At 38.2% G+C, this 14106-nt stretch overlaps 1 protein-coding gene across 5 annotated transcripts in view; it reads right to left on the bottom strand.

Annotated features, from left to right (window-relative positions):
• The window catches only part of LOC107740454 (FH1/FH2 domain-containing protein 1-like), a 59915-nt gene that overhangs the window by 41330 nt on the left and 4479 nt on the right, over window positions 1-14106 (bottom strand). For all 5 annotated transcript variants that reach the window (XM_016552899.1, XM_016552900.1, XM_016552901.1 and 2 more), the window contains exon 3: window positions 10243-10307. In XM_016552899.1, coding sequence (XP_016408385.1) covers window positions 10243-10307 — 65 coding nt within the window. The remainder of the gene's footprint in view (window positions 1-10242; window positions 10308-14106) is intronic.

The following is a 14106-nucleotide window of genomic DNA, read 5'->3' as shown; positions in this document are numbered from 1 at the left end:
ATGATTTTTTTACACGGCACCCCTGCTCTCGACAGACGGCACCCGGTTGGGAAACACTGCTCTACGCGACACCAAGATTGTTCTGGAGCACATACAGAAGCTGGGCCTTACTGTGAACGACACAAAAAGTAATTTAGTTCCAGAGCAGACCATAACCTTCATAGGAATAATGCTCAATTCTGTCACAATGTCTGCTACACAGTCTCACACTCGGACAGACAGTATTTTTCAGTTACTGACTCATTTCCGCCTGGGAGCAAGGATACCTTATGGTGTCCTTCTACAACTAATGGGGATGTTGGCTGCTGCCGCATCTGTGATTCCCTTAGGGTTGCTACACCTCAGGCCCCTTTAGAGGTGGAGCAACAGCCAAGGGCTAAACTCAATGAGACATCGTTATCACATGATTGTTGTCTCTCCTGCTTGTGACCGAGCACTGAAACCCTGGAAACGAGTAACATTTCTGAGGGCTGGAGTGCCACTAGGGGTGGTGCCTTCAACCGATGCTTCGCTAACATGATGGGGGGCAACATGGAACCAGAGGGGGATTGGTGGTCACTGGTCAGCAAAGGAGGCCTTAGAACATATCAACGTTCTAGAACTGAAGGCAGTGTATCTAGCACTACAACACTTCCTACCATATCTGTTAGGCCGTCATGTGCTTGTCCGGTCCGACAACACGTTGACAGTCTTTCATTTGAATCACCAGGGCGGCACCAGGTCTCTTGCATCTTTACAGCTAACCCGCAAGATCCTCAGATGGTCTCAGGGTTGACTGGCTTCATTAAAGGCAGTGTATCTCCCAGGATCGGACAATCAAATGGCAGATGCTCTGTCTAGAGATCTACTGCTTCTGGGCGAATGGAGGCTTCACCCAGATGTGGTGCAGCTGATTTGGCAACAGTTCGGCAAGGCAGAGGTCGATCTATTTGCCTCTGAGCTAACCACGCATTGCAGTTGGTGGTTTGCGAGGACCAAGACATCCAGCCCATTGGGAAAGGATGCATTAGCTCACGAGTGGCTGAACTGCCTAGTGTACGATTTCCCTACTTTTCCACTTCTATGGGAGACCCTACATCGAATATTCCCGTCCAAACACAGGGTGCTTTTAGTGGCACCTCGTTGGCCAGCCAGACCATGGTTTCCTCTTCTCTTGAGTCTGTTACAGGGAAAACCGTGGCAGCTTCCCATCAGACGGGACCTGCTTTCTCAGCTGAATGGCCGTGTTTGGCGCCCAGATCGAGCTCATCTTCAGCTTTGGGTTTGGCCAGTGGGTCCACTTCTCAGTTAACTGATTGTGAACCAGCAGTACTAAACACTATTGGTGACGCTAGGGCACCTTCAACACGACAGCTTTATGCTGCTTGGTGGAAGATTTTCTCTTCTTGGTGTGGGGATCAAGGACTTGACCCAGTTCATTGTACTGTGCCGAAAGTATTGCGTTTTTTCCAGCATCTGTTAGATGACAACAAGGCGGCGTCTACCTTAAAGGTTTATGTTGCTGCCATATCTACTTATCATGCCCCGGTTGATGGTGCATCCTTGGGGTCTCACAACCTTGTATGTAGATTTCTGAAGGGAGCAAGACATCTAAAGCCTGTTCGTTCTACTCCCTTTCCTGTTTGAGACTTGCCACTTGTTCTAGAGTTTCTTTGCACACCGCAACTTGAACCATTGGATGTTGTGGATATTAAGTGGTTGTCCTTAAAGGTATCTTTCCTGTTAGTCATTGCTTCTGCTAAACGCATTTGTGAGCTTCATGCCGTCAGTGAGTGTACTGTGTTTACGCTGGTTAACAGAGGATTCTGGGGTCATTCTTCGGTCTAATCCAGCCTTCCTCCCTAAGGTCTTGTTGCCACAATTTGTGAATCAGTCTATTAATTTGACTGCTTTTCACCCTCCTCTTTCTCCTTCCGATGCAGGCGGGGGAAGAGCTTTGAGGTGCTTCATCATCTACTTGCTATGTTAAGTCTACTGCTCCTTTTAAACAGACATATCAGTTATTTGTCTGTTATGGTGAGGTACGCAAGGGCACCCCCTTGTCTAAGCAAAGATTATCACGTTGGATTGTTGAGGTGATAAAGCTAGCATATAGTAATTCTAACCAGCCTTTACTTGTCACTCTACTAGGGACGTCTCTTCATCTTGGGCCGCCTTACGGGGAGTTTCCTTGGCGGAAGTCTGTGCAGCTGCTACCTGGTCCTCTCCACGGGTTATGTATGTAACTGTGGTTCTGTGAATTCCGGATGACCGCCAGAGTTCCTCGTCATCGAGCTGGGCATCGAGCTGCTGTGGTTTATATCCTCGCATCTCAGTCGACGTCATGACGTGACTTTGTTGTTATTTTTCTTGACCTATCTAGCTGACGCAGCGATTATCCACTAGTGCTTAGCACCGCCTCTGGCGGTCATCCGGAATTCACAGAACCACAGTTACATACGTAACTAGCGTTTCCGTTTCATGCAAATATTTTTTTATGTAGTTTTACAAAACTGAAGTCAGACCATTCTGTTTTTGCTTCAAATTTCAAAAGTATACAATCTAACTTAGATTAAAAACTGCTCATGTTGAATGTATGCAGCATCTTTGTTTGAATCATGATTAAAATGCAGTGGTTGTCTCTAATTTTAAATGGAAAGAGCACAGACAAAGCCTTTTGTTTATATGAAGATATTTATTTTATTCGTGTTATTTATTTGATTTGGGGTTTGTTTTAAAATTTCAATTTAGTTTTGTTATTTACATTTATATTATATTTACATTTTGTTATTTAGCACTAGCAGACGCTTTTATCCAAAGCAACTTACAAATGAGGACAATAGAAGCAATCAAAACCAACAAAAGAGCATCAATATGCAAGTATATTACATAAACTATATTAGTATATTACTATAGTGTATGATTGAACTTGCTGGATATCGGGAAGAACAAAGTGTCATAAAAAAGCCCAAAAAGTTCAATTCACACTTAAAATGTGAATTGTGCAAATGGGGAAAAGCAAGCTATGATTCCGCTAAGAACAAATTTAAAAACGTCACTGGAGGAGGAGCACGTAAACCCTAAAGACCTATTCATATGCATAGTTACGATAAAAGATCATGCATTATTTTTTAATTTATAATTTTTATCTCATTTTAAAAAAAAAAAAAAAAAAAAAAAAAACGTGAATCGAATCGTGAAATCAAAATCGTGAGTTGAATGAATCATTATATCCCTATATTAAAACTTGGTTTGCCAATAAAATTCCTCTTTAGAAGGAAGTTTTTTTATGATTCATATGACAATAAGTCAAAGGATGCAGCATCAGCTTATTTCTAAAACAACAGGAAAACAGAAGGATATAAACGCCATCTAAAACAGGGATAGAGGCTGTGGTTGTTATCAAAGAAAAGGTTTTTTAATTAACTGATTTTTTTTAACTTTAAAGTTTACAGAAGCACTTATTTGAGCCACAATGTGTACATTAGATATTTATAAGCCTCTGTGGAGTTGCAGTATAAATTGCAAAGCCAGTAGTCTTTTTTCCCTGAATGGATATATACATATTTTACACACTCCTTCAGATACTCGGGAAGTAACTCAGCAGATTCTTTCATTTCCATAAATTATGTCTGCAGCAGAGAGCAACAGAGGACACACTTGATACTGAATGGAAAGGAACACAGTGTTCTCATACAGAAAATGATTGAACTTGCTGGATATCGGGAAGAACAAAGCGTCATAAAAAAGCCCAAAAAGTTCAATTCACACTTAAAATGTGAATTGTGTAAATGGGGAAAAGCAAGCTATGATTCCGCTAAGAACAAATTTAAAAAAGTCACTGGAGTAGGAGCACGTAAACCCTAAAGACCTATTCATATGCATAGTTACGATAAAAGATCATGCATTATTTTGAAGACAGGGCAACTATGTAAAATTAACCATTTCACTAGACATGGATATTAGCTAAGTGACAAGCCCGTTCCAGTTCCAACAGAAATAATAATAAACAGCCATGACTAATATCAATGGCTTCATTAAAATGCTGGATCTCAGTAAAATCAGCCACTATTTTTACTTGTATCTGATTGGCTGGGCCAGCTGGCACTGACACCATCAATAGAGCGCTGGTGGCTCATGTTCAAGAGCCAAAGTCATGTGACCATGCAGTCACAGCGAGCACTGGAACGGAGCCTGGCCACTTGTTTGTAACAAATGAGTGAAAGTGCGAGCATAGTTTGACTTAATTAATAAAAGTATGCCAGACAATACCTCTGTGGGGGTTGATTGCTGTGCTCTTTGATTCAAACTGATCCAAATGCGATTACATTTCAAGGAAGAAAAAAAATAAAAATAAAACATACTGCCAAGAGTTTCATTTTTTCATGCATTTCAAGTGGTCAATATAGAGGAAAACATCTCAGATCTGAAAAGAGCAACACCACGCAGAGACACAAAGAAAATAAACAGGCAACGTGACTAAATTCCTGAACATTCCACATGACATTCCTGACAACACAATTACAAGTACTCAGCATTACCTCAATTACTACAAGACAGTAGTTTAGAAATAAAAATCTACTGTGCAAAACTGCTAAATCATTATCTATTGTGCATGACCACATAAGCAGCACCAAAGATTCAGCACACCATCAGAGGTGTGTATCACAGTGCCCCAGAAACCCCAGGGCTGGACCGGTCTGTCCTGTCTTGAGGTATGTTATTCCCTTTGTGTCACTCGAATACACACACACACACGGTATCACACTCAAAAACCAACATCCATTCAAACATTTCTCATCAGTAGAAAAATACATCAGCATAATATAATGCAAGACAAGACATGCATTCACAGACAGGATGGAGGAGAGACAGGTGTTCATTCATAGTGTATACACAGAGGGTATCACTAGGTTTCCATAGTCCTTATTTCCACCTTCTCATCTGTTCTCTATATGTCACACAATACGAATGAAAATGACAGCTAATCACAGGGGCGTGACTAGGCCCTGGCAAGTTGTGGCAACATTTTAAAAGCTGCAAATAAACAACAACAACAACAACAACAAAAACTATAATAATTTAAATAAATAATAAAAATAAATTTAGTTAAATAAAGTGAACAATTAAATGTTTATATCATCACATGAAATTGTGTATACCTGAAACTTGCAGTGCAGATGGACATGTTGATTATAAATGGAGTGTTCTGCTTTGGTCACATTGATGGGGTGCCATTCATTCTGCACTTTCTAAATATGTGGAGAGGAAACCCTCACAAAGGTAACTTTGTAACTACACCCTGGACATCAGAAATTAGATTTTTTTTAGCCATTTAGATATGCTATTTGAGTATTAATGTTTTTCTAAGTATATACATTTGTGAAGGGGATTATGCATTTAACAGGACTGGAAAGAAGTTTTGGACACATCTGGTACCAAAACTGGACCATGGACTTAGTGCTTGTTATTAGCATAATCTAGTCAAGCTACTTTGGCTTGGTCATTAAAGAGAGTAATGAGAGATGTTTTGTCCTTAAGCTTATATTTATCAAGTCTGGCTGAACCAAAAACTAAATGAAGGAGAGTGAAGAATATCTGGACTGTTATTGTTATCATTCACCATCGTAATTCACTCAACAACAGCTTAATGGTCAGAGTAGTTGCACAAGAGTTGTTTAAAGGGGTCATGAACTGAGAAATCAAAACTTTTGACATATAAGAGGTCAATGTACTATAAAAAGATCCTGTAAGTTTCAGAACTCAAAACTATTTTGTCAGTCTAAAAACAGCTTACATTGAAGCCAATCTGCTAAAACGACAGTTTGTGGAATGTACAACTCTATTATGTAATAGTATGGCTAAACACCGCCTCCGCAGAATAAGATCAACGCCTGCTTCCACATCGCTGCCCGTTTAGCCACGCCCATTGATTCGCGCATGTAGTGTTTATGAGACGCGCAGGTCTACACGGAAACCAAACGATAAAGATGGCTCTGAAGACAACAAGATGCTGTGCAGTGCCAAGTTGTGGAAAAACACAGTCTTTGCATTGCCTTCCTTCTGATCCCAACGTTAGGAAAGTGAATGAACTTTATTTTTTAATGAAGATACAGACCACACTTTCACGTCATTTCATTTTACCATTGATTTGTTTACAAACAAGGCACAATTGGACACAGAATTTTCAAAGACATTGAAACTAAAAGACAATGCTGTGCCGACTATATTGGATCCAACAGTAATGTCACAACACAAGTGTGTCACTACTGCTTTGTCTGTTAAACAGATCGTTTGATATGTACTAAGTATTTATGCATTTTTATCATTTCCATAAATTATGTCTGCAGCAGAGAGCAACAGAGGACACACTTGATACTGAATGGAAAGGAACACAGTGTTCTCATACAGAAAATGATTGAACTTGCTGGATATCGGGAAGAACAAAGCGTCATAAAAAAGCCCAAAAAGTTCAATTCACACTTAAAATGTGAATTGTGCAAATGGGGAAAAGCAAGCTATGATTCCGCTAAGAACAAATTTAAAAAAGTCACTGGAGTAGGAGCACGTAAACCCTAAAGACCTATTCATATGCATAGTTACGATAAAAGATCATGCATTATTTTGAAGACAGGGCAACTATGTAAAATTAACCATTTCACTAGACATGGATATTAGCTAAGTGACAAGCCCGTTCCAGTTCCAACAGAAATAATAATAAACAGCCATGACTAATATCAATGGCTTCATTAAAATGCTGGATCTCAGTAAAATCAGCCAATATTTTTACTTGTATCTGATTGGCTGGGCCAGCTGGCACTGACACCATCAATAGAGCGCTGGTGGCTCATGTTCAAGAGCCAAAGTCATGTGACCATGCAGTCACAGCGAGCACTGGAACGGAGCCTGGCCACTTGTTTGTAACAAATGAGTGAAAGTGCGAGCATAGTTTGACTTAATTAATAAAAGTATGCCAGACAATACCTCTGTGGGGGTTGATTGCTGTGCTCTTTGATTCAAACTGATCCAAATGCGATTACATTTCAAGGAAGAAAAAAAATAAAAATAAAACATACTGCCAAGAGTTTCATTTTTTCATGCATTTCAAGTGGTCAATATAGAGGAAAACATCTCAGATCTGAAAAGAGCAACACCACGCAGAGACACAAAGAAAATAAACAGGCAACGTGACTAAATTCCTGAACATTCCACATGACATTCCTGACAACACAATTACAAGTACTCAGCATTACCTCAATTACTACAAGACAGTAGTTTAGAAATAAAAATCTACTGTGCAAAACTGCTAAATCATTATCTATTGTGCATGACCACATAAGCAGCACCAAAGATTCAGCACACCATCAGAGGTGTGTATCACAGTGCCCCAGAAACCCCAGGGCTGGACCGGTCTGTCCTGTCTTGAGGTATGTTATTCCCTTTGTGTCACTCGAATACACACACACACACACGGTATCACACTCAAAAACCAACATCCATTCAAACATTTCTCATCAGTAGAAAAATACATCAGCATAATATAATGCAAGACAAGACATGCATTCACAGACAGGATGGAGGAGAGACAGGTGTTCATTCATAGTGTATACACAGAGGGTATCACTAGGTTTCCATAGTCCTTATTTCCACCTTCTCATCTGTTCTCTATATGTCACACAATACGAATGAAAATGACAGCTAATCACAGGGGCGTGACTAGGCCCTGGCAAGTTGTGGCAACATTTTAAAAGCTGCAAATAAACAACAACAACAACAACAACAAAAACTATAATAATTTAAATAAATAATAAAAATAAATTTAGTTAAATAAAGTGAACAATTAAATGTTTATATCATCACATGAAATTGTGTATACCTGAAACTTGCAGTGCAGATGGACATGTTGATTATAAATGGAGTGTTCTGCTTTGGTCACATTGATGGGGTGCCATTCATTCTGCACTTTCTAAATATGTGGAGAGGAAACCCTCACAAAGGTAACTTTGTAACTACACCCTGGACATCAGAAATTAGATTTTTTTTAGCCATTTAGATATGCTATTTGAGTATTAATGTTTTTCTAAGTATATACATTTGTGAAGGGGATTATGCATTTAACAGGACTGGAAAGAAGTTTTGGACACATCTGGTACCAAAACTGGACCATGGACTTAGTGCTTGTTATTAGCATAATCTAGTCAAGCTACTTTGGCTTGGTCATTAAAGAGAGTAATGAGAGATGTTTTGTCCTTAAGCTTATATTTATCAAGTCTGGCTGAACCAAAAACTAAATGAAGGAGAGTGAAGAATATCTGGACTGTTATTGTTATCATTCACCATCGTAATTCACTCAACAACAGCTTAATGGTCAGAGTAGTTGCACAAGAGTTGTTTAAAGGGGTCATGAACTGAGAAATCAAAACTTTTGACATATAAGAGGTCAATGTACTATAAAAAGATCCTGTAAGTTTCAGAACTCAAAACTATTTTGTCAGTCTAAAAACAGCTTACATTGAAGCCAATCTGCTAAAACGACAGTTTGTGGAATGTACAACTCTATTATGTAATAGTATGGCTAAACACCGCCTCCGCAGAATAAGATCAACGCCTGCTTCCACATCGCTGCCCGTTTAGCCACGCCCATTGATTCGCGCATGTAGTGTTTATGAGACGCGCAGGTCTACACGGAAACCAAACGATAAAGATGGCTCTGAAGACAACAAGATGCTGTGCAGTGCCAAGTTGTGGAAAAACACAGTCTTTGCATTGCCTTCCTTCTGATCCCAACGTTAGGAAAGTGAATGAACTTTATTTTTTAATGAAGATACAGACCACACTTTCACGTCATTTCATTTTACCATTGATTTGTTTACAAACAAGGCACAATTGGACACAGAATTTTCAAAGACATTGAAACTAAAAGACAATGCTGTGCCGACTATATTGGATCCAACAGTAATGTCACAACACAAGTGTGTCACTACTGCTTTGTCTGTTAAACAGATCGTTTGATATGTACTAAGTATTTATGCATTTTTAACCTAAATCACAGCAGCGTCCATCTGTGAAGGCTGTAGGCTATCAAACATGCACAACTGTTAGCCAATCATAGCAGTGGGCGCTTACAATCCGCCGATTCGACAATCCACCACGCCTATTCAAACAGAGAGTTCTGATGAGGGAGGTTAAAACGGAACAGAAAATAGCCCATTACTTCTAAATCATGTTTTTTTTTTTAAGTAAAAATCTTGATAACATTACAAGTGGACCTCAGAGAACAGTACAAAATAAAAACGAAGGCAGTTCAGTCCATGACTTGAGCCAATTGTAGTTGAACGATTAAAGGTGCACCAAGCGATTTTTGCCAAACGATGTCGATATTTGAAAGCACCAAAACAAACGCCCATAGCCCAACAGGACTTTGCCCCTATTTTGAAATCTCCGCCCCACGGGTACATACACAACCATGGCAAAGACAATCGCGGAAAACAAGTGAAGATGACACACAGCATATTCAAACAAAAGCCAACACGGATAAGTTGTGTGAAACAAAGCAAAATCAATGTTATGCACCTATCAAGAAGAAAAAACAACGCAACCTCGGTGTACGATTCCAGGCCTTCCCGCTTCTTGAGTTCTCTCCACCGCTGGAAAGCTGCTTCGATATTTACGCTGGTCCTACCTCTTGCCTGATCGTAACCCTTCTTTTTAATGTTTTGTTTCTCTGATATTTTCCTCTTTTTTATCTGTCATCTCTCTCTATCTATAGTCGATCTGCTAATATCCGTCCTGTGCACTCAAATTGAGCGCGTTCTTCTCTCTATCATTACAAGACACGCCCCCATACTGCTGATTGGCTACAAGTGTGTTTTGGAACTCAGTCCGACACTGGGGTCAAAAGCGTTTTTTCAAATATTGCTTAGTGCACCTTTAAGTGGGGAACTCTTATGTTCATTACTTTAACAGATCCATGTTACAATGAAAGGCCAGCTGAACCTGAAGTTGTCACTGAGGATTATGAGGACATAGTTGGAAAGTTCCCAACTGAGGGGAAAAAACTATACAGGGATAATACCATTTCAGCATTTTTGGAGAACGTGGTCCATTTTTGCCTTCTCCAAGACAAACTAAACCAACAGCCAGAATGGAAAGCCAGGAATGACGTACTTGCCACCTCAGCAATACAGATACAAATGTTTATGAAATAAGCATGCAAATCAGTCATATGCTCATCATAGAGTATTACAGTGCATACACTCTTACCTAGGATGGAATGAACCCGTACTGAGAGCTGCGTATGCAGAATCAAGATGGGCTTTTTGCCTTTTCTGTAGAAAGAAGAAAATTTGAGAATTAAGATATCACACATCAAACCCAGTAACTTCATTCAGAAACACAGTTTGTGCTTATCATTATTATTCTAGGTGAATTCTGTTCACTTGAATATTTTCCCTACTTCAATAAGACAAATGGAGTAAAACACATTTAAAGAATACTGTAAATTTGTCATTATTACAGACACACACACTACACTGAAGGCAGACTGGAGACAGAGTCAGAAAGAGAGAATATCGGTCGGTAGGGATTAAGGTATGGAAAGAGTGAGTAAACAGGCATGGAAACTATGCATCAAGAGTGTTCGTAGCTAAAAATGGACTAATCCATGGCTTATGCTTTCTTCACGATGTTCTGTGTGGTTCATACACCCTATCACAATGACACATACATTCTTACACACACCCCAATTTTGTCTTCTATTTTCCAAGTGCTGCTGTTTCAAATGACGCGTTTCCTCTTGCCAATCTCGGCGAACCTGAAGGAGCTCCAGCTGTGGCTACATTTTTGCCGGCTTACAAATACACACCATGTATGCTTTAAACACACACACACCCACAAACACAGAAACACTGAGCCCTTAGAAAAATGAGACCACCCATTTAAAATACTTTATAATGAGAAATGATGGCATTTCCACTGGCATGGAGCTGCTAGTTCTCCTTCAACAAAGTCTCTTATGCTTACCAAGGCTGCATTTATATGACCCAAAATACAGTAAAATTATATTCAAATAGAACAGTTGTTTGGTTTTTTAAGTTTTCTATTTCATTATATATTTTTTATTTATATATTTTGGCAAAGCTGAATTTTCAGCAGCCAAATTTTCAGTCTTCAAACATTTCATCTTTTAATCAATATTAAAAACAGTTGAGCTGCTTAATATTTTTGTGGAAATGGCAAAACATTTTTTTTCAGGTTTCTTTGGTGAACAGAAAGTTAAAATATAAACTTTTTGTAACAGTATAAATGACTGTCACTTTTGATTAATTTAATGTCTCCTTGCTAATTTCTTTAAAAGAAAAAAAAAATCTTATAGACCCCAAGTTTTTAACCTGTAGTTAAACAAACAAATGGAGTGCACTTGTATTAATTTTGCTCTTTACAAATACAGCACTCTGCTGGGTTTTAAAGTGGTTCTCCAGAGCACGGCTGAACAAATCTGGAGAAAAAAAACAGCCTGAGTATAAGTAGTATTACAGATCCAAAGTTATGCAATCCTTCAGTTTGAGCGGACTCAGAATTCTAGATCTGTGGTTCAGTGTTTTAGCTCTATTCAGTGTATTTTGAGACTGTCAGTCTAAGCTGTGGTCAGCACACTCACTGAAACGCTGGCTCTGCCGGTGTGAAATCACTCATGTCTTTTGGTGGGTCCAACGACTGTGCGTTACTAAGCAACACTAATAAATGATTTAGTGAAACTGATACCATGTCATAATTAGGTAATGCTGAACAGGGGTCACAGACATTCTACATAAAAGTTTGGCAAGTTTTCAACAGTATAAATGAATAATAAATAATCATTCATCTGAAAAATAAGTGCATTTAGTCCAAGCATTGTTTGCAGTTTAGCCAGTGCAAAAGTTGATCTCAGTCATATAATAAACATACTGAAAGTGTTAAATTTGTACTACAGAAGAAAGAACAATATGTCCAAAGTCATAGATCCTTATTAATTAGCCTGTTTTTATATAGAAATTTATATTATTAAACTTTAATTTATGATTAATCCAATTTTGTTCAAGCTGTACTGTGTACCACCCTATCATCATAAGAATCATGGTACACCCCCAAAACTGCTGCTCATTATATTGTATTTTTTCAGAATTTTGAGCATGACTGAGCCTTTAGCGGAGTAAAGCATTTTCTTAATAAAACGTCATACTTATTCAACAGTTATGATCTAAGAAGACTGAACAGATGTTCACTGGCTCTCAAAGAAAAAGTTATGTTGAAATTAGTCATTGTTGACATTAGTTTACAAAAAATAAACTCAAATTGGGGAATTCCTCAAGTATAGCGTCAAAGACTAAACACAAACACAGAGAGAATAGAGTCATCAGTGCATTTCCTGACTATAACAGTTTCTGCAGCATTGTTTAAATTCTGTTCCATCTGACAAAGGAACAAATGGATGGATGTGCCGGGATGGAGACCTACAAACATACAGGAAATGTTCTTTCTTGGATTTGATTTTTTTTCTGTCAGACAGACCTCCTTGACAATGGCAGGCTAAAATAAAAGTCTGAAATGAGGTTGGATTAAAAATATTTAAAAAAAATAAGGACACCCCTAACCCTATCCCTAAACTTTACCATTAGTTGGGCGTGAGCAGACCATGTGGAAATGTACAAATGAGATTGTATGAATTCATACAAACTAGCCACCAATTTACCACAGTGTAAAACAGTTACGAATGTCACAAGAGTGTGTTGGCTGAAGCCTGTTCTTTTTTTTTTTTTTACACAAGCATCCCACAGGACCTGCAATGTAGCAGCTGTATCATCACAAACAAGTCAAGTTTCGAACTTCTTTATTCTGTGGTTCATGTTATAGCAATCAATATAAATAGTAATTTAAGAATTTATTTATAATCTCAAAGAAGCTTTTGTATCAGATCTACAAAGCCAACATACAAGTGTTCTACAAGAGGAGCATTAAGACACTTGAGTCATGGATATATTCTGATGACACCACCATGTAATAAAAAACAACTAAATATAGCATTAGAGAGGGCAGTGCTGAAACACCCTTTGTATTTAAAAAGCTAATGCTGAGTGCAGTGAAATGCATCCAAAACAATATCCCAAGAGGTCAAAATTGTACATTGTTGCACATCCCAAAAACCAGATTCAGTGGAGTGTTGCAAGCTTTTCTTATCCACTCTCTCTTCTAAACGCTCTATCATTATGAAGCCACGTTCCAAGCGTCTGTGACTAATGTTGTCCACTCTTTCCCTCTGGCCTCACTAAGAATATCTGTGTGTGTGAGTAAGTAACATTCACCATATAAAAGATTCTCCTAAATTTGGTTCTTGAATATGACTAAGAACTCAGACTGACCCAAGAATGGAAATATTTCTTCACTTTTATGCAATTTATGCTGTTTTTTCCTATTTGTTATACAAATTAAAAGAAGGGTTAGATGGAGGCAAACATGTTCAAAAGTCTCTGACTTTAGACTAAACCAAGTCAAAGCCTTTCAAGGCCAAATCAAGACTAAGATTTGACACCTGACACCAATAACAAAAAATATACATTTTTAATTAGTTATTATTTTGAAGGATTTCCCTGATTATTACCGTATTGTCCCGAATATAAGACATATAATTTGTTTTTTAAAAAGCCTTTTTCCAAAAGGTACATCTGGAAAAAGCAGGGTCGTCTTATATTCGGGCCAATACGGTAATTAATTCCACCCTAACACAATGTAGACAAGGTTTTTCATGAATTAATAATAATTTAATCTTAAATACTACTTTTAATTAACAGTTTATTCATTCAAGTCAGCAAGGGAGGAACTTCGTTAAATTAAAAAAATAATAATTTAATGAAATTTAATGAAAACTGTTTTTTTTTTTCTTTCTTTAAATGCCATTCTGTTAAAAAAAATTCATTTTTGTTTTTATGACCGAGTGCGCATGACAAACTCCCTTTTATCTAAACAATCTCACAATACTCTGAGAATTTTTTTTTCCTGGTAGACCGAAAGACTTGTTCTTCACGAGTCTGTATTTTGGAGTTGAAGGCAAGTCAGTTGCTTACAGGTCTAAGTCTTTTTTTTTTTTTTTGC

Source organism: Sinocyclocheilus rhinocerous, unplaced genomic scaffold (assembly GCF_001515625.1).
Source record: "Sinocyclocheilus rhinocerous isolate Xijiao unplaced genomic scaffold, SAMN03320098_v1.1 scaffold225, whole genome shotgun sequence".
NCBI classification, from domain to species: Eukaryota; Metazoa; Chordata; class Actinopteri; order Cypriniformes; family Cyprinidae; genus Sinocyclocheilus; species Sinocyclocheilus rhinocerous.
Note: the sequence above shows the minus strand (reverse complement) of the source record. Positions and strands in the feature narration are given on the sequence as shown.